Here is a 25,000-nt window from a genome sequence, read left to right on the forward strand (position 1 = left end):
GCTGCATTTGTTTTTTGGGAAAGGATTCCTGTTTATTTTACATTTAACCAACATTTTTTTCTGTTTTGGGGCAAAAGCTGCTTTTAAATTATTTTATTAAACTATAAATATTATTTAAGGGAAGAACGTGTGCTCATTTCATCATAAAGAACATCTTTTAATGTTTTTGTTTATTGCTGTAGGTTCAGTAGTGCAACAGAACAGAGCACAGCCTCCAGGCTTCTGAAACGGCATCGGAGGAGGAGGAAACAGCGCCCCCCGCGGTTGGAGAGGGTATGAGCAGTTGCCATTTAAAGCTTTTATTCTTTTTTGGCTTTTAATTTCTTTCTTTTGTGCGGTACTAATTCGCCTGTATGGCCTTTTACTGTTTGTGACCTCAGGCTTCCTCCTTCAGCAGCGTCACAGATTCTACGATGTCCCTAAACATCATCACCGTCACCCTCAACATGGGTCTGCACGTCTTATTGATTTCTCTTTACTCTGTTTCAGAAAAGTTAGCAAATGCAGATATTTCCTCTTTTTATTTTTAAAAATTTACCCACTTTTGTCACAGAGAAGTACAACTTCTTGGGCATCAGCATCGTGGGCCAAAGCAATGAGCGAGGAGACGGAGGCATCTACATCGGCTCCATCATGAAGGGAGGAGCTGTGGCTGCAGACGGACGCATTGAGCCTGGGGATATGCTGCTGCAGGTGTGGAGGCGTCAGCCGCGCTGTGATCGCTTTAATGTTACAAGTCTCATTTCGCTTTAGATTTACTTTCTTTTCTTTTACCTTAAAGTCCAACTCCAATGATCTTTCAATCTATTTTTAAAGCATTCCCAATGGTCTTTTAACTATGATTATGTCGTTTTTAGCCAAAATCAATCAAATCCATATTTTCTAGAACATAATTTCTGCAGAGCAGCAGTAGTTTATTAGAAATTCACTTCTGAGTAGTTTATCTGAAGTGAAACAAAACGGTGCTATAACATGATATGACTACACTACCCAGAATGCCTAGAGGGGCTAAGGGACATGTGATTAGTCAGAGGGGTTGATGGGAAGTTTTTCTAGTGAACTGCGTCATTCTGTTGAAGCACAGTACCAAGCTCCTGACTACAGTACCCAGAATGCTTCAACAATCCAACAGGCGCTGCATCTTTGTAGTTTATCAAAGTCGTACTAAAATGTTTGGACAACTTTTGACCTTGACCAGAAAATTGGTTCAAGGTCAGTAAACGTGACCAGAATTCATACATAAGATGAACTGGTGGTTGTAGAGGAAATTGCAGGACTTTTGGTAAGCGGAATGGTCCACAAATACAGTGTGTTGCAGCTCATTTTTTGTTTGTTTTTTGTGTAAAATTTCTAAAACTACAGTCTGTAACTAAACTAAAACTAGAAGTTTCAAAGATTAATATTTTTATTTTTCCAAAGTTGCACTTAAATGAAACAGGAACAGAAAGGGACTTTTTGGTTCTCTGTAAAAAAGTTGCATTTATTACGGAGCTTATATCCTGCTTTTCTTAAGCCTTTCAGAAAAAAACTGTATCCATATATATATAATACTATATTACCTTTGACCATGGCTGATTTGTCGCTTTAGACGCATTATTTTGGGAAAATCCAGAATTTATTTTCCCAGCTCTCTGCGCTCTTGTGATTCCGTTGTTTGGAGTGAAGTCAGTTCGCCGGTCTCTCGCAAAGTGCAGATGTGAAACCAGCAGCAGGCAAAGAGGAGCTGCTTCTGCGCGGCTGAGAGAAAAAAACACCAGCGGAGGCGCCGTGAAAAGCGTAACTTCTGCTAGTTACCTCCCTGTAGCTTTAGTTTTAGGTGATCATCCCGAAAGAACTGGAGGATAAAGCTGTCAGACTTACAGCGGGAACAGTATGTTTAATAAAACACGCCGTCATTAACACAAATGCTGCTATGCTATCATGCTATGCTAACCAGCTGTTCTGTGTGTCAACTGCATGTAATCAGAGACCAGTTTAAAGTTAGACTATATTTTCAGGGAGCATTACCTTTAACACAATAAAGAATGACTTTTTTTTAAGGAAAATAAGTTATTTTTGTGAACTCTTGTCATACTCGGCAGTAAGACGACCAAATCTCTGAGGCACCGGTTTTTGCTCCTTGTGGGTCCGGCCGATTCATGACGTCATCCTAGAGTCGATCCGTCAACGTTTCACCCACGAAAACGAATAAAAGTCCAACTTTTGAAAAAATGGATGTGCATATTGTGCTTATATATACCTCCATGCATAAAGGTTGGGCGTGTTTGTTAGCCTGGGGGCGGTGCTGGCAGCGCAGACTCTTCCTGGAAAGGGCGGGGTTTTTTTGGATAAATTACTCCAGCAAAATTCATCATGTTTTTATTATTTTTTTTGTGCTTCCTCACACATGAAAGGTGAACGACATCAACTTTGAGAACATGAGTAACGACGATGCCGTTCGGGTTCTCAGAGAGATCGTGCACAAGCCGGGGTGAGTTCATGCCTCTTTTTTTAAACGTTTTTATTTGGAGCGTTTAGTTCCTGGTAAAATGATTACTGTCTCTCTGCAGGCCCATCATCCTCACCGTGGCAAAGTGCTGGGACCCTTCTCCTCAGGGATACTTCACCCTTCCTCGCAGTGAGCCCAACTCTCCTCCTCCTCCTCTTCCTCCGTCTGCAGCTCTTGTGTATCTGAAGGACCGTTTTTCTCTGTTTGTACAGATGAGCCAATCCGACCCATCGACCCTGCGGCGTGGGTCAGCCACTCTGTGGCGGTGAGCGGCGGCTACCCCCCCTTCCCAGGCAGCTCTTCACTCAGCACCATCACCTCCTCCTCCTCTGTGACCGAAACCGAACGTGCGTCCTCTCCGCCGCCTCCGCCTCCCCTCACAGCGAGCTGTAACCGAGCTTCACTCCTGTCTTCCTCACAGTCGCCTCCAGTCTGAGTTTCTGTCCAGACTGTTGATACTCAAGACCCGAATGATGCTCCTTATCCCGCTGCAGCTCCCGTCAATCTTTGTTTTCCTGAAGACATTATCCCAGGGTTTGCATTTCCCATCTGCACCCCTGCTTTTGTTGCTGCTGTTGTGCGACGTGATAAGCGAGACCCTCTGCTTTCCTGCCTTTGATCTCTAGAAAAGGCACTCCGCTCGCATTCCTGCTGAGATCTAACCACTTTTTTTTTTCTCTTTCTCTCTTGGTCACTTTGCGACTCCCTGCAGGTTTCGACGACTTTAACTTATCCCTGCACTCCGATATGGCGTCTGTGGCCAAAGCCATGGCGTCACCGGAGTCCGGTTTGGAGGTCAGGGACCGCATGTGGCTGAAAATCACCATCCCCAACGCCTTCCTCGGTAAGAAGATGGAAAAAAAGACCACAGTTCAGTGAACTCTCCGGGCTTCCAGGACTTTACAGGGTTTCCATTATACTCACTGGATTAAAACCCTGTGACTTGTGTGACAGGGGGATTGGGGGTGGGGTGGGGGGGTGGTCCAGATAACATCTGTTTAATTGAGATCATCTGCATCTGAATCACAAGCAGTATTCAGAAGTCTGTCCAAGTTTTTCTTTTTCTTTCTTTTTTTTTTACTTCTGCTCTACTTTTTGTTGTTTTATTTAAAAGCTTTAATAATGTTTTAATAATAATCCATTTTATTTAGAAGCGCCTTTCAAGAAACCCAACCTGTATAAAACAAAGGTTAAAATAATCATTAAAAGCACAATAAATAGAAATAGTCAAAAAATCTAAAGTGAATCAAGATGAGAAGGCAGAAATAAACAGATGAGTTTTGATTAGAAAGTTTGTAAAGAGTCTATGTTACGGAGGTCGGGAGGTCAGGAGGGAGCTGAGCAGCTGAAGGCTCAGGTTCCCATGGTAACAAGTCGAGCCGGAGGAACAGAGAGCTGGACAGAGGAGGAGAACCGAAAAGAACGAGAGGGCGTTTTGATCTGCAGTAGGTCGGAAAGATGAGGGGGGGCCAGTTTTGGCTGCAGACTTTAGACTTCCACGGGCGTATTTACTTTATCACTGTCAGATCTATTAACACCTGTGGATTACTGTTGGGATATCTGAAAGCCAAATGGTGACAAAAAACAGATGAAATGACACGTTTGTGTAGTAAAAACCCCAAAAATTCAATTTAAAGTCTTAACAAAAAGTTATTCGGAAAGATTGATGCAGGTCGTTTACAATTTAAAAACACAAAGTTAATTACATTATAGAATAATAATGTAGAGAACATTACTATAAAGCTGGTTTATGGTTTAGTCACAACTGCCCTTACTGTTTGATCTGTCCCGCATTAGTCAGAGGAGGGGAAAAACTTTAAATTAAGAATAAAATAAAAATAAGAAACAAATTTACTGTCCCATACAAATGAGAAAAATAAACTTCATGAGTAGAATTGTCAAATTCTCCATGCTGGTTTTGGACCCACTGATCAAATCAATAACGCGTCACGGGCCACAGCTGAGTCTCTGATTGGTTGATGGACACAAATTCTTTACCAATGTTTAGATTTTGAAACATGGCGACACTCGAAACACGCTGCTGCTGCTGCTGGTAGATTGCTGCTTTGCGCCTGATGCTCAAAATGTGTGTCAGACGTCTGTTGGCTTCTGTTCAGTGACTTAACATTCAAACTGGACACACTAGTTGGGTTTGCGCCCCCCTTAAGATGCGCTCTGGTCTAAGGCCCTTCACGAGCCCAGACCCCCGCAGCACCCGCACACGCCAACCCCCATACGGGTGCATGGCTACGGTTCTAGATGTCTCCTGGAACCTGGTAAGGGTTATTTCAGACAGGCTCTGTCATCAGATTAGTCTTTCTGTTCAGAACGTGTTTGTTCCTCTTCCAGCAGTCACTTCTGCAACTATCCATCTCATTGAAGCATCTCGACCAGAAAGAAGATGTTTGGCATGAATGAACGTAATGAAAGGGAACTTTTTTTTCCCTTTTCTCTCCGTGTCTTCAGGCTCTGACGTAGTGGAGTGGCTCTTCCACCACATTGAAGGATTTCAGGACCGCCGGGAAGCCCGGAAGTACGCCAGCAACCTCCTGAAGGCCGGCTTCATTCGCCACACCGTCAACAAGATCACCTTCTCGGAGCAGTGCTACTACGTGTTCGGAGACCTGAGCGACTGCGAGAACTGTGAGTCGCCGGAGAACTCGACACATCAAAGGAACAACCTGCTTTCTTGTGGACTCCACACGGTTAAATTAAATAGATTTTGGAGGGGTTTCTTTAATGACGAGTAGAAAAGCATCGTCACGATGAAGCCCTTTTAAAAATGACGCGACACACAGAATGAACCCTATTGCAGACGAAGCATAAGTGGTTTACAGTTCCTGTCTTCCACAGACATGGCTAATCTGTCCCTGAACGACAACGACGGCTCCAGCGGCGCCTCCGACCAGGACACCCTGGCCCCCCTGCCCCTCCCGGGCGCCACTCCGTGGCCCATGATGCACACCTTTCCCTACCAGGCCTACCCCACCCACCCCTACTCCAGCCAGCCTCCTCCGTACCACGAACTCACCAGCTACAGCTACGCCCCCGGCAGCACCGGCAGCCAGCACAGCGAGGGTGAGCGCAGACTCGCCATATTTTCTCACAGCGCTCAAATACCTGCTGATTCAGTATTTGAAAGAGTTATTTTGGAAAGCCACATCCAACTCATTCTCGACGCATGTCAAGGTGCTCGGTTGACAATCCATCCGCTTAAAGCCACTGACTCAAGCTGGAAAAGGTAACAAATAAACGTATTTTGAAAGCCTTAGACTTCAAAATAAAAGCTGCATTTAACAGACAAAAACCTGGAGTCTTTTGCTCAAAATAAAAGTTACGGGAAACTAAAAATAGAAAAATCAGACCCCCATTTTGCCTGACGTGGAACCGATCTGTGACCTGAAAAAGTTCAGAGACCGCCAGGTTAAAACTTGCGGTTTATTGTAAGGAGCAGGTCTGTTGAGCAAATTTACACCAGAACTGTTTGCTTCGTTCCGCAAAAGCTCTTCTGAACTCTGCAAAACAGAGTTCGGGTCGGCAGGCAAGTGTAACCCGGGGCAGTTCACTACAGTGTGAACACGAATGAGACTCCAGACGGGAAGCAAAAAGAAGAGGTGACGTGAGCGCTGTGGCAACTGTGGGGAAAAATGACCGGTAAGTGAGGTAAAAGGAAAAAAAAGTAGGAACAAAAGAAGTGCTAATATTCAACATTTCTTTCCTCCCTCTTTAGGGAGGAGGGAGAAAATAGGTAACATAAAGAAAATTATGATAACTGGGCGGGGTCAAGGTTGGCCACACAGCCGTTTATTTGGTGACACATAAAAATCAAAGGGAACTAAAGGAAAATAACCAAAAAAACACCAAAGGGGGGATAAATAATGGTATAAATAAAATTCTCAGGCTTTATAGCAAGACACCAAAGACAGAAATACAAAACTCCAAATGACTCATAATGCAAACAAAAGGCCACAGTAGTAAATGTAACAGAAGGACAAAACCAGATTCAAACTAAGAGGGAAACTAGAGGCTTTCAAAGGCAAAGGCCAGGCAGACAGCAGGGGCAAGCTGAAGAACGAATTCCCACCCAGGAATGCAGCCGCCACTGGAGCAAAGGATCCTGGGAGCTTTTAAAGCTTCCCTCCAAGCCAGGCGATTGGTAGCAGCCTCAATCAGCTCTGCAGAGGGGGCGGAGTCAGCAGCTGTGCAGGAGCAGACTTCTACAGGAGCAAGAGCACATACACACACAAACAAGCAGACAACTACCAGGGATCCTAGCACCGAGTCTAAATGCACCTTTAGAGCGTTAAATAAACCCAAACTTCATATCTTAGACTACATACAGGCATGTCATGCGCATTCAAGATGGCGCTGAACGCTGGTTCTTGAACGCTCATTAGCACACAGTGTTCACACTGGACTGGCGCTAGCTAAAACTAGCACAGCAGTCAATCTCAGGAATCTTGCTCCAGGACTGGTCAAAGTTGAACTGGTTCAACTGTCAAGGCCAATCAATGGCGTAGAGCCCAGAAACAGACTTAATATCTTGCAAAAAAAAACGCACGAGTGTGAGAGTTTTGAACGCGGAAGCCCGAAACATACGTTTATGTCGTGTTTACATAGACTTGATCGGTCGTTGAAGGCGTGTCGCAGAGGCCAACGTGAACGTTTTTAACGTTGTCCTTTCCTCTGCCTTCAGGGAGCCGAAGCAGCGGTTCAACAAGAAGCGAGGGCGAGCGCCACCGCGGCAGTAAAGGTCCTGGCAGTGTTGTGGGAGGAGGTGAGAAGTCTCCCACGGGCGGAGGTGGGGACGGCGGCGGGGGAGACTCGCGCTCGGGCAGTGGCAGCGAGTCGGAATACTCCACCCGCAGCAGCCTGAGGCGCGGGCACGGCTCGGCCGCGCCCAGCGAGCACAGCCACGCCTCCTCGCGCTCGCACCACCACCACCACCACCGCCTGCCCCAGCCGCCTCACATGTCCCCGTACCCTCCCGGGATCCTGCCGTACAACCCCATGATGGTGATGATGGTGCCTCAGCACCCACACCACCCCGCCTTGGCGGCCGCCCACGGCCTCCCGCACACGCAGCAGCTACCGCCTGCCCCAATGCACCCCGCGCTGCCACCGCCTCCCTCCTCCACGCCAGGGGGGCCTCCAGGAGCTCCACCCACGCGCGACCTGGGTTCAGTCCCCCCTGAGTTAACTGCATCCCGCCAGTCTTTCCACCTGGCCATGGGTAACCCGAGCGAATTCTTCGTGGACGTCATGTGAAGTTAGCGTTCCTGCTCGAGGACCTGCTGGAATCTTGATTTCACGTGTACCTCTTGGATTGGGGGGAGGGGCACTTGGTACAAATTTGGTGATACAGGGTTTCAAACGGCAAAGAAAATGACACTAGAGTTTAAACTTTATTGATATAAAATCCAGGACGGAGCAGCTTTTGACGAAAACCTGTTTATTTTATTCAAAACGCCCTGGTACCACATGTAAAAACTAGAGGGCGCCAGGTACACGTTGAACTTGAAAAGGATTCAATCCTGCATGAATTTTTGACCGCACAGTTTTCACACTCCTCGTTTTTGTTTTGTTTTTTACTCTTGGGGTACATCAAAAATTAGCTCTGCTTCAGAGAACCTCTTTTTTTTACCCACAAGTCCATTGTAAAGACCAAGCTCCATCATTGTGAAGGCAAACAAGGTCCAAACATTTCAGGGGGAACGTGTAATGAATCGACCTCTCATTCTTTCTTTTTTTTGTTTTTGTTTAAATGTGACTGAAAGGTTTTGATAGTACCTGTGGTACTTAGGAAGAAAAAAAAAGTACAAACCTTGACTGAAAGTGGTACTTTCTCATAACCTGTAGTTTGTTTCCTAACTGTGATGGATATGTCCTCGGATCTCCATGCTTGTTTTATGTGACTGACTTACATTATTCACCACGTTTCACTTTTTATATGAGTGATTATATACATCATGTGTAATCCAGTTATTAAGGTGCTAAATGAAGAGACAGCTTTTCAGAATAAAAGATTAGCCTTGGAAATGTCACATTGTTTGATTTCATTTTGACACCTTTGCTCGTGTATTTGAGAATAAATGTGTTACAAACATTTCTGCTCTGACTTGATCATTCTAGCCTTTTCTCCAGGAGACGCCAGCCTTTAAAAACCCTCTCCGATCATCTTTTGATCCATTTTCAAAGCGTTCCCAGTGGCCTTTTAACTATTATTATGGAGTTTTTAGCCTAAATCTAAAAACTTGTATCAGAATGTAGCAGCGCAGAGAGCTTGTGGCTAGCCATGCATATCTTCTACGTCACAAATTCGTAGTTTATTTGTTTTTTTGTCGTCCTGATTCACAATGATGTGAATAAAGAAAACTCGCCACTCCCACCCGACTTGTTCCCATGGGAACCTGACCTCCGTAACATAAACTCTTTACAAACTTTCTAATCAAAACTCATCTGTTTATTTCTGCCTTCTCATCTTGATTCACTTTAGGTTTTTTGTCTATTTCACTTGCCACTTTAAGCTTAGTTGTCTTCATGTATGTCCCCAATCATCAGAAAAAGGCCTTTTGTGGTTGTCATATACATACAGATATAATTTTCATTTTGCATTGTGATATAATCGTTTTTGAGGTTTTAATACGTTTTACCGCTTTTCTTTTTTTCTTAAGTTCTTTTGCTTTTAAGTTTGTACCACATATCCCATGAGCACCGCGCACCGTGCAGAGGCGTTACATCTTGTGGACAGCAGAGGGCGCTAATGCAATGGAATCCTTGTTTAAAAGTCGTGGACGTTCATGAGAAGAAGAATAGTAGCATAACTGACCACAGACAACAGGACATACCTGAGCTTCGGCGGCGCCCGTAACTCTTATTACCTTTACTTGAACAAATTTCACACACTGTGCAGGTGTGTTACTATAATTCCCCGGTGTATTCTTTTTCTTATTCAGGGTTTGACGCTCTTAACTCTAAAGTCATTCAGTGAAGTTACGAAACGACGGTCGTCAGTCGTTTGCTAGAATCTGTTTTTTTGCCACGTCAGTGCTTTACGTTGGAATTTTTCGTCGATCATTTATTGTTTATAACGTGTTTTTGTTGTTGTTTTGCCTCAGAACAAAACAAAAATAATGCTTCTTCGTAAGGTGAGCCAGTCCTCCGCCCTTTGCGGCAACATTCTCAGGATTCAACCCGTGCTAGCACGGTGAGTACCGCCAATGTTTTAGTAAATGTTCGCCCTAGATCTTATTAAACGCCTTAAAATTGTTATTGTTTATTGATATTCTGAAAATATTGTTGTTAACATCAACTGCTGTGTGTGTGTGGCCCGCAGAGGTCAGCCTCAAGCTGTGGTGTCCGTGTCAAGCCCTCGTCTTTACGCCAGCCAGGCGGCTCAGGTGCGACATTTTCAAACGAATTCATCTTTTGACGTTTTAATTTAGTTTAGTTTAGTAATTTGGTTTCAGTTTGCCGTGTTTTGCCGGTGAAATACAGATGACATAACACACTCCCCTTTCGCGCGCGTGCGCGGATGGAAGTGGGGGAAAGTTTAGTGGTCACGTGACTCGGTCATTAAAGGTGACGTAGCAGTTGTTTTAGGCTAAAGTTCACATCAAACCCGTCTCCTTTAGCTTCACCTTCATCTTATGTAGCTTAATTTATTATAATAAATGCACATATTCGAGAACAGCATACAAACAAACGCAGGAACTAGTGACTATTTAAATAGCATTTTTTTTTGTTGGCAAATCATTCAAAAATATTTAACTTTATTTGTCAGCATCATTGACAAATCTGCTCCTTAGCTAGATTACCTGTTGTTTGTTTCTTATTATACTGCTTTATTACCTGTTTTTATAATTCATTGCAATAATATAAAAAATATTTTTTGCTGTTTTTAAAAATAAATTTATATTTTTGTTTAGGCATATTGGAGTCTTTTCTTTTTGGCCCCTATGCTAGTGCAATTTTATTGTCCTTATTCTGGATAAATGGGTTATAGAAAGGGATGAGGATTTTATTATAACAAAGCGGTGGCATTTTGTGCATAATTGTGTTTAGCAGATGACTCATAAATTAGCTGAAACTTTTCATCATTTGTGTCATAAATGCAGCCTCTGGAGTATCACCAATCTGAATGGATGAGTGTAAAATGGAAATCAATTTCTACATTTTTTTTATTTGATTTGATTCAACAAACAATAGCCTTTCTGCTTATTTTTGTTTTCAGCGGCTGTCTGTATTTTTTACTGAGGTATTGGAACTGGGATTTGGTCATTTTTTTAAGCAATCAAATATAAAGACACTAAAGAAGAGAACCAAAAAGTTATGAAGGCCTGGAGGAGATTGTCCGAAGGACTTCCTGCTCGAGGAAGATGAGAAAGTTCCAGTTATTTCCGCTTCTGAAGTGTTTTAATTCCTTTTTCTAAATGTGCTTCTCCTCAGGCGGTTCTGGAAAAGCCTTCTGCTGTCAGCAGTGATGCTGCCACCAAAGTGGAAAAGAAGTCTGTCACTGCCGTACGTTTTTCTCTTCTTCTAGTCGTTTCTAATGAGCTCAGAGAGCAGCAAACCTCTCTTGTAGAGTTTTCGTCGGCATGTAGTTTACAGCAGAAAACGTGGGTTTGTGTTAATCAGAGGTCAACAACACGTCACCGATCTGTGGGTCACTTGGAACAGGGTGGCACAGAACGAAAACAGAGCTTACATCATTTCTGATTCTGAATGTTTTATTTTGAAACAGTGATGTCCCCTTTTTCCACACCTGTCTTTATTTTGGATTCATCTTTGTCAAGTTGTTCTCCTCGGTCTCGTGTCTTAAATGCATTTATTACCTTCTTAAAGCAGCTGCTCTGACTTCCAAATTAAAAGCTCCAAGCTCTTTGGATATTTGAGGGGAAGGAAGAGCCTTCGACTTCAAAATAAAAGAAATCTGTGTTTGGTGTCTTTACTCCAAATTTGGATTTATTCTGATTCAACACACCAAACCCACTCTGCTCCAATGTTACAAGAACACTGCTAATAAAGTTTATTCATGGTGGATTTGATTGTTATATTTTGAGCAAACCACTTTAGAAAACATTCAAGCCTTTATTTTTGTTCCCACCAGACATTAAAGTACGGCCTGTGAATACATCGTCTGACATTGAGCAGGTCCGTGGCGTAAAATGGGTCGGGGGGGGGGTCCGCCGCTGTAAATCACTCTACATAGTTTCCGTGTCTGCACGTGCAGAACTCTGTCCTATTCATAGAAGAGTTCTCATCAGCTGCTCGGAAACTTCCAGTGCAGAGGCGGGAAATCAGGCCATCGCGCTCTGCAGAGATGTTGGCGGCACATTTATCATTTTACCAGACTGCTGCTCTGTCTGCTGTCAGAGGAACTGCAGCTGGGCGTACCGTAAAAGTAGAGCTTCTTGTCAACAAAGACCATCAAATAAAGTGAAAAGTGTATAAAAGTATTTGCTAAGCAGAGATGAAACGTCACATCACTGAACAGTTCATTGGACAGCCGTTCAGCAAAGCATTAGCGTCACACAAATGGATTTTTTGGGGGACATTAAACCGTTTTTTCTTGTTTTTCTCCTCACAGGAATCCAAATCCTTTGCCGTCAACATGTTTAAGGGGCAGATCGCCACGTCGCAGGTCTTTCCCTTCCCTAAAGGTATGTTTGGAAATGTTGCCAGCAGCTGGTATTCATGACTCCAGCAAAATGGAAGAAAGGTCTGATGGGAAATGCGTTTGTGTGGCAGCTCTCAACGAGGAGCAGGAGCAGTTCCTGCGGGAGCTCGTCGGGCCCGTCTGCAAATTCTTTGAGGTACTTTGAACCACCCGCTCCGTTCTGCTCCGCTCTATTCACATTTATACAAATGTTCTTTTTTTCTTTCGGGGGGGTTTGGTATCTGCAGGAAGTGAACGACCCTGCCAAGAACGACGCCCTGGAGAAAGTGGAGGACCACACCATGGAGGGCCTGAAGGAGATGGGGGCTTTTGGCCTGCAGGTGCCGGGCGACCTGGGCGGCCTCGGCCTGTCAAACACTCAGGTACGAATCGGGCGTGACCCCTCAGGCCGAGCCGGCGGTCCGTACGTTAAACATATCCAGCAATGGGTGAAATCTGTGACATTGTCTGTCTCTATGACAACAATTAGATGTTCTAAGGCTGTAAAACTCCTCACTACACACTTTTTAGACAGACATGAACATTTTCCCAGTTTTGTCCCTCGTTTAGACTCTGAAAGTTCAAACCTTCCAGTTTTATAAAATGAAAAGAAAAATCTCATTTAGATAACATGACATGAAAGGGGAGGCCAACAGCCAATCAAGACGTAGAACACAATATGCTGTAAAAGGGTGCAATTGTGCAAAAATGTACTGATAAAAATCTAGGAACTGTGATGTAGAGAGGGACCACTGGATTTTCCTTACAGGCGCGACCAGAGGGCAGCAGCGTCGGTCAAACAACACCGAACTTAAACGTAACTTTGGCGAAGAATTCCTGTTCCATTAACCAATCAGGGACTCCACTTTGGTGATGTAATCAGCAGGTGGAGTCCAAAACCAACATGGAGGAGAAGCTGATGGTTCTACTCCTGACTTTAATGACAATTATCTGTATGAAGACAATAATAAAAAGATCCTCTAATTTTAATTTTTTTCTTTCCTCGTATAAGTCGTCACATTGGGTCACAGAGACACAGAAGCGGCGCTGAAAGACGCAGAGACATGCCGTCAATGCTTCCATGTAGCAACGAGGCTATGAACTTTGGAAAGTAGCTCCTCCCACACGTGTCTGGAGCGTCAAGTTTATGCACACGTGTTTTTGTTTTTTTGGACAAGCGTCCAGCAGCAAATTTGATGCTCATCGTCCAAATTTGAGGCACGAGTCAAGTCCGGTATGAAGATGCTCGACCCTAAACCAGGGGTGAGCAACCTGGGGCTGACCCCTGGTTGACCCCCTTAAAATCTGGTTTGAGTGACAATCTCTTCTCACAATGAGCTCTTTTTTTTCCCCCATAAGCAAATAATCCATTCACGCAGCGCTGTTCCTATGACCCCGCCCACCTATACAAATACTGACATCAAATCGTTGTAATAATGCCCCTGTGTTTTGGGACTGTTGCTGGTGAGATGAGGGGCGGAGCAACGTTAGCGGGTACGTCAGAAAAGCGAGCTGCTGCACGTTAATGACCGCACAGCTGTTGTTTTTTATTGGTCATGATTTTGGCGTTACTGCGGTGATGAAATGTGATGATTAATGAAATGTGAACATATTGTAACATGAATACTACAGCTCATCGCCACTTTATTTACTGAGCGTGAAAACAATAAATAACGATGCTGTTCTATTGTGGAAGATGTGTACTACTATAATTAGCAAAGTGAGGAAATAGTAAAAACATTTAATTATACGTGCAAAATACGCTTATTTTAATTTCATGTTACCGGTTGTGACGTTCTTAGAAATACTGATGGTATTTTGTTCTGTTGTATCCAATCCTATTGCTGTAGGTATGACAAATGAGATGTTATTTCATTCAACACAAATGTGTGTGTTGAATGAAATAACATCTCAGACAAAATGCTAATGTTTTTGTACTTCTTAGTATTAGAGTTGTGGTTATGGTTTTTGATGGCACAGTTGTTAACATGCATTGTTTAACATGTGCATTTTGTGGCACAGTAGCCCTTTGGTGGACGTCGGCTTCCGGCCTCATGCCTCTCGTCTGTTTCTCCTGCAGTACGCCAGGCTGGTGGAGATCGTTGGCAGCCATGATTTGGGCGTCGGCATCACTTTGGGGGCCCACCAGTCAATCGGCTTTAAGGGAATCCTGCTTTTCGGGAACAAAGCCCAGAAGGAGAAGTACCTCCCCAAACTCGCCACAGGTAAGAAGAGGAGACATGGCAGGGGTGGGGGACACAACTTCTGAATTTTGCTCCAGAAACCTCTATAAATCAGAACGAGTTCATGAAGAAGCTCCAGAATGGCGTCTCTCTGTGTGCTTCCAGGTGAGAATATCGCCGCCTTCTGCCTGACGGAACCAGCCAGCGGCTCGGACGCCGCCTCCATCAAGACCACGGCCGTTCTGTCTCCCTGTGGACAGTACTACACCATGACCGGGAGCAAGATCTGGATCAGGTGAGGGCCTGTGTGCAAAACCAGGGTTGACCACAAGGGGGCAGCATAGCACATTTTAATAAATTTTTTGAGAATGTTCAAATACCTCTATAAAATGGTTTTGTCTTTTTAGCAACGGAGGTTTGGCAGAAATCTTCACGGTGTTTGCAAAGACGCCGGTGAAGGATCCGCAAACGGGGGAGGTGAAAGACAAGATCACTGCTTTTATTGTGGAGAGGAGCTTTGGCGGAGTGTCACAGTGAGTTTTTGTCTTTCATTTCTTTCTATGTCTACACTGCAAACTCTTATTTTGACTCAAACATCCGTTGAAAATTTCTCCCAGTGGTCCTCCAGAGAAGAAGATGGGCATTAAGGCGTCCAACACCGCCGAAGTCTACTTCGACAACGTCCGCGTGCCGGCCGACTGCGTGCTGGGCGAAGTGGGCGGGGGCTTCAAGGTGGCCATGAACATCCTGAACAACGGGCGCTTCGGCATGGCCGCCGCCCTCTCCGGCACCATGAAAGGCGTGATTTCCAAAGCTGTGAGTGTGGGGGAGGGTCCGCTCGGGGGGAAAGTCCCTTCATTTGAAAGCTTCTGTTTTTCTGCTGAGGCTGCAGCCGCTCAGTTCTCAGCAGGAAGTCAGAGAAACGCCGCTATTTGTGTTGTTTATGTTGTTTACTGGTCAAAACCAAAAGGAATGATGTTTGTGTTTGTTCTTTTGCCAAATCAAAAACACCAAAATGCAATGAAGCAGCTCAGTTTTGCAGTTTATCTACAAAGTTTGACAACATTTTAAAGAATTATTTACATTTTCTACATTCTAAGTTGGCATTCTGGAAAAGTTTCATCATTTTAAACCCGATCTTCAGGTTTAAAATGATGATGTCGAGCTGCTGCACATTCAGCTGTTTTTTCTCATTGCGGCTAAAAGCAAAGCTCGAGTCACAGAGGAAACCATGCAAGGAAATGCAGAAGTACAGCACTACACACACAAACACACAATCATATGCACACACCAATAGATACGTACACGCCGGCCACACAAATACAGAAAACACACACACCCAATCATGCGCACACAAACACACAAAATCATATGCACACAAACACACCAAACACGCACAATCATGTGCACACAAACACGCACAATCATGTGCACACAAACACGCACAATCATGTGCACACAAACACGCACAATCATGTGCACACAAACACGCACAATCATGTGCACACAAACACGCACAATCATGTGCACACAAACACGCACAATCATGTGCACACAAACACGCACAATCATGTGCACACAAACACGCACAATCATGTGCACACAAACACGCACAATCATGTGCACACAAACACGCACAATCATGTGCACACAAACACACACAATCATGTGTACACAAACACACACAATCATGTGCACACAAACACGCAATCATATGCACACAAAGACACACCTACACAAACACGCAATCATATGCACACAAACACACAATCATATGCACACAAACACACAAAATCAGATGCACACAAACACACAAAATCAGATGCACACAAACACACAAAATCAGATGCACACAAACACACAAAATCAGATGCACACAAACACACAAAATCAGATGCACACAAACACACCAAACACGCAATCATATGCACACAAACACAAAATCATATGCATACAAACACGCACAATCATGTGCACGCACAAAGACGCACAATCATGTGCACGCACAAAGACGCACAATCATGTGCACGCACAAAGACGCACAATCATGTGCACGCACAATCATGTGCACGCACAATCATGTGCACGCACAATCATGTGCACGCACAATCATGTGCACGCACCCACACGCATTCATGTGCACGCACCCACACGCAATCATGTGCACACAAACACACGCAATCATGTGCACACAAACACACACAAATACATACGCACACTCAAACACACACAAATACATACGCACACTCAAACACACACAAATACATACGCACACTCAAACACACAAGGTCACACACATACAAATACAATCCCTAAAATGCTCTGGTCTCTGGTTGACCCGGTTTAGTGCGTTCACACTCGTTGGTTTGTCCTCTGTTCCTCTGCAGCAGAGCGTCTCTCGTTCACGGTGAACATGACTGTTTGCAGCTCACGACTCGGCAAAAACTGCCGTCTAAAGTCGGCGCCGCTGCAAACTTCTGGTTATAAGAAGGGAGCAACTTTTTTTATTGAGAGAAAACCAAACATTTACGTTGAATCTTTCCTGCAGTGACGATAATCATATGTTCAGTGTTAAACAGCATCTGAAGGGATTTGTTGGGATAATTTGAGATGAGAACTGAAGTAAACTTGAATTTAGGGTTGAAGTTTTTGCCTGCAGACAAATACTTTGCATAAATGCAAATGATTGTGCATCAGTGCTGCTGTTAAAACTGGCTTATTAATCAATCCTATAGATTAATCTCTGGAAGAAGTTTATTTCCCAAACAATAAAGAGGATTTTTGTCCACAAATGTATCAATCATTTATTTTTTTAAACTATTATTTAAAAATTTCAGTCAAACATGGACTAAAAAGTTCCATGCAAAGCAAATCTTAGCTGTGATTTGACTGAATAGTTTTAATTTAGATGATTTAAAATAAAGAATTTCTCTAACAGGAACTTTATCACTAAATGTGAGCAGCTATATCTGTTGTTTCCTGATTATTTATTGAACAAAAAAGACAGATGATTAATCATCTTGTTGTGACTGAGAAGCTCTGATTGTGGTTTAGATACTGAAGCAAAATCGAGACGATCCTCCTTCTTTTTCAAACTGCTTTTCAAAATAAAAGCTTGGAATACATTATTACATTTTGCAATCAGCAATTCAATGACTTGCAATACCGCATTCTAATAAGGAGAATCTTAATTTGGCATTTTCATCCCTGCAGCTGTTCACCACAGTGCGTGTGAAGCTCCTTGCTCAGCACGGTTTGGCGGCGTTGGTGGTTGTCGGTTGCCTGGCCAAACTTCTGCTTTCTGTCGATCAGCGAGACAGCAGAGTCATTTAGGAGGCCAGCAGAGCCCAGGTTTGTTTATGTGGTCTCATTTTTGTGGTCTGCTTTATTCCTCAGGTGGATCACGCGGCGAACAGGACCCAGTTTGGCAACAAGATCCACACCTACGGCGCCATCCAGGAGAAGGTGGCGCGCATGGCGATGCTGCACTATGTCACTGAGGTCAGGCCGGCTCCTCCGCTGATGTGGATCTAATCTGAACCGAGGCTGTGATGCCAATCAGCACCAGCAGCGGCCCTCTGACTCGGGGTCCTTTCATATTGTCAGATGCTCAGTTTTATTTGAGTTTGGAGGAAATCTGACGGGAAGGCGGCAGTGAAAGCTCTACTGTCTGAAAGCATAATCAGAAAAAGTTAAAGTTAAAACACCAAAAATAGGATTTTCAACAGAGCGGGTCTGTGATAAACCAGAGCGGGATGGCCTTTTAGGTCAGAAGAGTTGCCATGGTGACGGGGATTTCTCCATACTAACCATAATAGTTCGGCAAATGTGGATTTGACTGATCCGTATTGAGTTTTCTTTAAATGATTTTAATCTTGTTGAACCTGTTCAAAGCACCTCTTTGTGTTGTTTTATATTTTAATATCTGTTTTTGAAATCTATAAAAATGCAGCTGTTGTAAAGACGGTGGGCGTCCTGCTCTGCTCCATTCTGATGCTTCCTCTTGCAGACAAATGTTCCTCTCTGTTTTCCTCGTCTGAGGTGGAATCTGGATCAGGACTGTGCGGCTGGAAAGCTCCAATTCTCCTCACTGTTTTTGTTGAACCGCTAATCTAATGTTAAGTTTGAGGTGTGAAGGGCTGTCAGCTAGCAAGAGATTGTAAACAGATGGATTATGGGAAGAGGGGTTGGGCTAACCCCTGCCTTCAAACCTCAACTTTTAAAATCGAAATAACTTTTTTTTAAGGCAAAATCGGTTTGTTCTGGAGAGAAACTGCTTCCCCATTAAGTTCTGTATGGAAAATATTTTCAACCAAAAAAAAGATCTGAAAATATTGACATTTCTGCTGTGATGTCATCATGTGATGGGCGGGGCAAAGAAGCAGAGGGAAAATGTGGAGGTTTATGTGTGAAACACAGAGTGGTTTAACACCCAATCCTTTAGCGTTTGCCGTCATAATTCCTCCGTGCCTTCATCTGTGGCAGGCGTGTTCTCCCACCGAGTCTCTGATCATGAAACGATTCTGTGTTTGCAGTCCATGGCCTACATGATCAGCGGGAACATGGACAGCGGCGCCGCAGAGTTCCAGATCGAAGCGGCCATCAGCAAGATCTTCGCCTCTGTAAGGAGCGGCGTTTGCGCCCTTGACGCTCGTCTTTTTGAAAGCTCTGTAGAAATATTTCCCTTCTGTGGTCATTTCCGCCGCTCTTTCCCAACGCCCCCGGAGCGGAGGGGCAGGGAGTGGGGGCGGTTGGTGCTGAGGGTGGTTTTGGCTTCACCGCCTGTCACTTGTGTGTCAACAGGAAGCGGCGTGGACTGTGACAGACGAGAGCATCCAGGTTATGGGCGGCATGGGTTTCATGAAGGTAGGTGTGTTGCTGCTGCAAACACTTTCACCAGCGTAACCGCATGCAGAGGCTAAAAACCAACACAAAACAAACCGACTTTTTTGATTTTGGGGGGAAATTCTTGGATTTGTTCCCTTAAACCCGTATGTCACTAATTCCTAATGTAAGAAACACACACAAAGACACACACAAAGATACACAAAAAGACGAACATCATAGCTGGTGAAACCGTCAAAAAAGAAATGGGTCCTAAATTTGCGGGCCTCCAAATAAACATCTAACAAAACCAAAGGACAGGTTGCGTCCACAGGAAGTTTTGAAATTATTATGGGATGGCCACAGAACAGCTTGGAAACCATTTTGTGGCAAAGCGTGAAGTTAGGCAATTTTTGCATTTTCGCACAATATGGGAGAAGAAAAACTTTAGTTGGGGGAAGCTTCATGAGGTTTGGTTGACCTTTGACCTCGGTAATACTTTTAGCGCTTCTACAAGTTTAAACTCCTCCTACAGATTTGCATCTATCGCCTCCCGCCTCCTAGAGCATCACTGGAAAACTACTCCTGAACAAATGTTGATTTTAAAGTTTGTAGATTTTGACGGCGTTGGAGTGACGAACACACAATGGCGCTGTTCCCCTGTCGCTCGTGTGTATGCATTTTTTTTTAACCAAAATATTGTGAAAATTAAATCCGACTCGTTGGCTCGAGCTGAGCGGAACGATGGGACACGACGACTATATTGGGAATGTGGGCGGGGTTAACAAAAAACCCTTGTTGGCAAAACAAAATCCCAAGAATTTATTCTTGCTGATGCTTCTAAAAAGGATATAGACGTGTTCATCATCCCCAGGCGACCACAAACTCAAATGGTTGCTATGGAGATACAACTAACAGAAAAACCGCCATTTTCACTGAGGGGGAGGGCGAGGCCAGCGCACAGAAATGTGAAATCGATTAAAAATGCATTTCCGCTCCAACTGATCCCCTGCTGAGGTTTCCTGCTCTTTTAGATATCAGAGTCAAACCTTTAGCTCCTGGAAATGAAAACATGAAAAGAAGTGCTGGGAAAGAACCGGACTAGAACAGACGAACAACCAGATGGCCCGCTCCGCTCGTCTTCCCGGAACAGCTCCGCTGCCTTCTCGTCCGCCGTCTGCAAACATTGGCGCCGCTGCCCGAAAAGAGGCGTGGCTGAAAGTCAAACGGAGAAGGGGACTTCTGCCGACTCGACTCGAACGACAGGATGGAGGGGAGCGCTTCCTGCTGCAGCGGCGGCACCTCTCCTGCCGTCTTTGCACCCGCCCGCTCGGTTTCTGAGCAGAAGTCAGGGTGAAGGACCAGCAAGGCAGCTGAGCGCCGTCTGTGGTTAGGGGGTTGCTCTCTTGCAGCGTGCAACACACTCCCACGAATGCACACACACACACACACACACACACAGAGAAACATAGAAACATCAGCTTTGTTTTGTTTGGGGCTCAGTTCACAGGAGCGAAAACACGGAGGTGTAGTTCTGTTCCGACGGATGCTCTACTTAAAATAAAACAGGCGGCACGCATCTGTGGTCACGGGTGGAACAACACCCACAAACTCCACCGCGGTGGCGTCCGTGTCCTGAATGCAGAGCAGATCCCACCTGAAAACGGGTCGCTGCTGCTGCAGATGGAAATGCCCCCAAACAGCTCGATCCGCCTCACTCTGTTCAAATGTGCAGAGACCTGATGGATTGGGCGGTGCTCGTCTGTGTGCTCCTGTAGGACTCCGGCGTGGAGCGGGTGATGAGGGATCTGAGAATCTTCCGAATCTTCGAGGGCACCAACGACATCCTCCGGCTTTTCGTGGCTCTGAACGGCTTCCAGGTAACATCTTTTGTTTTTTGTTTTCTTTTCGGCCTCACGGCATATATGTTTTATTAAAAACTCTTTTTATTTATTTATTTTATCCCCGCCCCCTTTCAGAATGCTGGCAACCACTTAAAGAGTTTGCAGAAAGCCCTGAAGAATCCCATCGGGAACGCCGGCCTCCTTGCAGGAGAGATCACAAAGAGAGCCAAAAGGTTTTTTTTTTTCTCTTTAACCTCACGAAAAAGCCTCTCTGGTGACAAAACAAAGCTTCCGCACACAAGTGTGTCAAAGTGAACCTCACTACTTCCTATCTGCTCATAGAACACTTCCTGTAGTGTTCAATGTCACGCTCTGCAGTGCCTCCACTTGTCACGTTTTTTACCTCAGACTGAGGGTTCCCTCCAGCGCCAGATGTTCCTCACTTCAAACCCGTTTCTGTTCTTTGAGGCGTTAAATGTTTTCCGTTTGAAAGCTGCTTTGCTGTGTGGAAATGACTGAAGGTGGTTCTGTGTGGCGTTTCAGAAAGGCGGGTTTCAGCTCGGGGCTGACGCTGCAGGGAAGTGTGCATCCGGAGCTGGCTCAGAGCGGCGATCTGGTAGGACTTTTCTTTTTTCTTTCATTATCTGGGGGTGGGGGGTGAAGGAGCAGACCAAGAACACCATTTCGCCTTTTTTTTCAGACGGTCAAAGCCATCGAGGAGTTCGGAGCGGTCATCGAGGAGCTGCTGGTGAAGCACGGCAAGAAGATCATCGGTAGTTCTGGACTTTGGAGTTTTTCCACAATTATTATTGTAGAACCCGCTTCAAAGGAGCAGAGAAGTTATCTCACATGAAATCTGAACCCTTCCCTTTTGCAGATGAGCAGTTCGTTCTGAAGAGGGTAGCAGACTGTGCCATAGACCTGTACGCCATGGTGGTGGTACTGTCCAGGTATGGGACGACGGCACAGACTCCCACCTGTCTGCTCCGTTCTGCCGGCGCTGAACTCAGCTTGTTTTTGCTCCACAGGGCTTCCCGCTCTCTAAGTCAGGGCGCGGCGTCGGCGCAGCACGAAAAGATGCTGTGTGAGACCTGGTGCCTGGAGGTAAGACAAGCTGCTTTCTAACCGTGCACTCTTACGGTTTCTCACGGGGTGTTGTCATGGAAGTGAGGAAGACGGCCATTTGAACGCCATCGCGCAAAACAATCGGCTCCATCATCCGACTTTCAGACTCGTGACTCCACCTGTGCTCTATGATGCCTTTGACTGAGACCAGGGGGGGTGGAGGAGGTTTGCTCCTCCTAAAGAGCACAATTCAAAAAAACCAAGGCCTCTTGTGTTGGACAGATTTACTGTATTACAATAAGGGGTTGATGAATCTTTGGACTCAACTGTATATTTGTATAAACCCCCTTTGATAATTAAAGTGAACGTTTTTCTTCTTTTTTTAAAAACCTTAATCCAGCAGTTGAAGGCCTCTTGTGTTGGACAGATTTTACCGTTGCAATGAGGGGGTTATGAATCTTTGTTGACGAGGGGGTATATACTTGTATAAACCTCTTCTATCTTTGAGACTATTTTTTTTTTTTTTTACCTGTCCAGCAACTGAGAGAACAGAAAAGAACTGAAGACCTCTTGATTTGAACAGATATTACTGTTAAAATAGCAGCTAATGAATCTTTGGACACAGGAGGTGTATATTTGTATAAACCCTCTTCTATCTTTGGACACAGGAGGTGTATATTTGTATAAACCCTCTTCTATCTTTGGACACAGGAGGTGTATATTTGTATAAACCCTCTTTATCTTTGGACACAGGAGGTGTATATTTGTATAAACCCCTTCTCGGGTCCAGCTGCTAACCTCCACCTCTTCCACCTCCTCCAGGCTTACGACAGAATCCTGCACGACATCAAGTTCCTGCGGTCCGGTCAGTCCAAGCAGACCTTCAAGAACATGCGGGCCATCTCTGCTGCCATGGTGGAGAATGGGGGTGTGGTCTCTCCTCACCCTTTGGGTTTTTAAATGCCCCTCTCTGGTGTATCACACCCAGGTTGTGTTTCTTTGTCCCGCCTCCCTTCAGAACCCTTCCGTCTGGTCAGACTGGAGCATCAGAGCTCCTCACCCCGCTGCTTCAGCTTTCATGAAACAAGGCGAAGCGACGAAAATAATGCCGTTTTCGAACACGGAAGCTATGAACTCCTGTTTCCTGTTGTGTTTCAGCTGTCAACACATTTTTTTTGTCGTTCGTTTATTTAAATCTGCCAAACTAGACGCTGGTTCAAAAGGATTTTCCTTCGTCTGAAACCGAGCCGAATGTGAGCTCGTAAACGGGCCTTCTACTGACTGTAGCTACAAATTTCTGTAATAATTCTGGATTTTAAAGCCTGTTATGATGCCTTTATTCTTTTTTTTTATTTAACTCGCACAACACAATCAATGCAACTCTGAAACAAGAAGCCAGTTGAGGATTAAAAGCAGGAGGACGGATTGTATGTTTGCTGTATGTACATAAATGCCTTTAAGCTCACGGTAACCAGTAAAAACGGCGTGAAGCTGCTGTGATTGCAGTTGGCCACCGGGCCGAATGAAACCATAACACGTGAGGTGCTAACGTTTCACAAATCTCACTAATCTATCTCCAAAATGACCATTTATCTAGTAAGTTGAAGAAAATAAAGCACTTACCATCATCTGTGTATATATTTGAAATGGCTGAAAACGTGTTGCTTTTAGGAGGTCACATGATAATTCTGCTGTCAAACAAAGCAGAGTCTGTCAGTTTGTAAGTTCATGTATTTGGAGTCGATCCAATAATTCAATAAACTTGATCGAGGTATCGGGAAAGCTGCTGTTGAGTGTGCGTGACCTCACTTCCTGCTTCTGTTTTTACAGCTACCTAAAGTTTTGCTCCTACTTCTGCTCTTTTGAACTCTTCCAAAGTAAAACGCTCTGCAGAGATGGCGGTAACAGTCCGGGGCTGCTGGATGTGCTGCTGCATTGTGGTGAAGGTTTTTGCACTCTCTCTCTCTCTCTCGCCCTCGCCGTGTTCGACAGCTGAAGGAAGGCCTTCAATGGTGCGAGACTGAGATGAGTGCTGGGGCCCTGAAGACGCTGAGAATTTCCCCTTTGCGTGTGAAAGAACCTTTCACCTCAACCTGACTGTGAGAAAGAGAGTGAATCTGGATGAGGATGTTGAGCAAACAGGAAAATGACATTTGACTAAACAAAACTGGTTGATTCCAGAAATGAACCACAGTGATGAGCTTAGAGCTAAAAAGCTGCCGTATGTGGAGGGGAGGGGTCCAAACAGCTGGTTAAGGATCTTTAACATTTGTTTTTTTGACACTGGAGGGTAAGGCGGCCGTTACCGGTTATTTGCTCAGGCGAAAGCAGAAACGGCCGTTTTCAGAACCGCTGTCCTCAACCTGCTGTCTTTGTCGAGGGGGGGGGGTCATTCTGTGTCACATTTAGAATAAAGAAGATTTAGCAAACAGACGAAACTGTCATTTTCATTCTGATTAGGGCTTAAATGACCTCTTAATTGTACATTTGTCCATCTCACTTCATGTGATTCAGTGTATCGATGTCGATCCTGACTCAAGTAGAAAGTTGGCAAAAGGAAGAGGATAATAATTTGAGCTGTTGCAATCTCATTTACATTTCACAGATTTTAATAATAGCTCAAAAGGTTTGAACAAATTAATGATTTGTTTGGAGCTGCAATGTCTAAATAAACTAAGTCCAAAACAGTATATTATTATGTTTAAGAGTGGTTGGAAAATTGGAACAACTTTAGCAAAAAGTTGTACATTAAAAGTTTATTTTAGTAGCTTTACTTGTGTATTGGTACACTATACTAAAGACCATGTAGGTATAGTATAACTGAATACATCTTCAGACTCGGTTTTAAGTTTAAAATATATAAATATATGAAGCTAAACTTCAAGCATACCGCCTCTCTTCTGGTATAAACTAAGTATACTTATGGTACATTTAAATA

At 44.4% G+C, this 25,000-nt stretch overlaps 2 protein-coding genes across 2 annotated transcripts in view; both read left to right on the forward strand.

Moving 5' to 3' along the window:
- The window catches only part of dvl2 (dishevelled segment polarity protein 2), a 32,733-nt gene extending 24,139 nt beyond the window's left edge, over positions 1 to 8,594 (forward strand). The window contains exons 6-15 of the mRNA XM_023966242.1: positions 183 to 273; positions 381 to 450; positions 554 to 693; positions 2,394 to 2,470; positions 2,550 to 2,617; positions 2,701 to 2,835; positions 3,201 to 3,332; positions 4,955 to 5,131; positions 5,342 to 5,566; positions 7,185 to 8,594. Of these exons, the coding sequence (XP_023822010.1) occupies positions 183 to 273; positions 381 to 450; positions 554 to 693; positions 2,394 to 2,470; positions 2,550 to 2,617; positions 2,701 to 2,835; positions 3,201 to 3,332; positions 4,955 to 5,131; positions 5,342 to 5,566; positions 7,185 to 7,756 (1,687 nt within the window). The 3' untranslated portion in view covers positions 7,757 to 8,594. The remainder of the gene's footprint in view (positions 1 to 182; positions 274 to 380; positions 451 to 553; positions 694 to 2,393; positions 2,471 to 2,549; positions 2,618 to 2,700; positions 2,836 to 3,200; positions 3,333 to 4,954; positions 5,132 to 5,341; positions 5,567 to 7,184) is intronic.
- Positions 8,595 to 9,276: 682 nt separating this feature from the next.
- On the forward strand, positions 9,277 to 23,849 carry acadvl (acyl-CoA dehydrogenase very long chain). The gene is made up of 21 exons (XM_004079816.4): positions 9,277 to 9,401; positions 9,607 to 9,695; positions 9,825 to 9,888; positions 10,937 to 11,008; positions 12,078 to 12,150; positions 12,239 to 12,303; positions 12,395 to 12,529; positions 14,227 to 14,371; positions 14,495 to 14,624; positions 14,737 to 14,862; positions 14,947 to 15,145; positions 17,726 to 17,830; positions 18,865 to 18,951; positions 19,133 to 19,195; positions 20,932 to 21,033; positions 21,133 to 21,230; positions 21,541 to 21,613; positions 21,698 to 21,770; positions 21,875 to 21,947; positions 22,026 to 22,101; positions 22,885 to 23,849. The coding sequence occupies exons 2-21, from the start codon at positions 9,622 to 9,624 to the stop codon at positions 23,020 to 23,022; spliced, it is 1,971 nt and encodes a 656-aa protein (XP_004079864.1). The 5' UTR covers positions 9,277 to 9,401; positions 9,607 to 9,621; the 3' UTR covers positions 23,023 to 23,849.
- The last annotated feature ends 1,151 nt before the right edge of the window (positions 23,850 to 25,000 follow it).

The sequence above is a fragment of the Oryzias latipes genome, chromosome 18, assembly GCF_002234675.1.
Source record: "Oryzias latipes chromosome 18, ASM223467v1".
Taxonomy (NCBI): Eukaryota; Metazoa; Chordata; class Actinopteri; order Beloniformes; family Adrianichthyidae; genus Oryzias; species Oryzias latipes.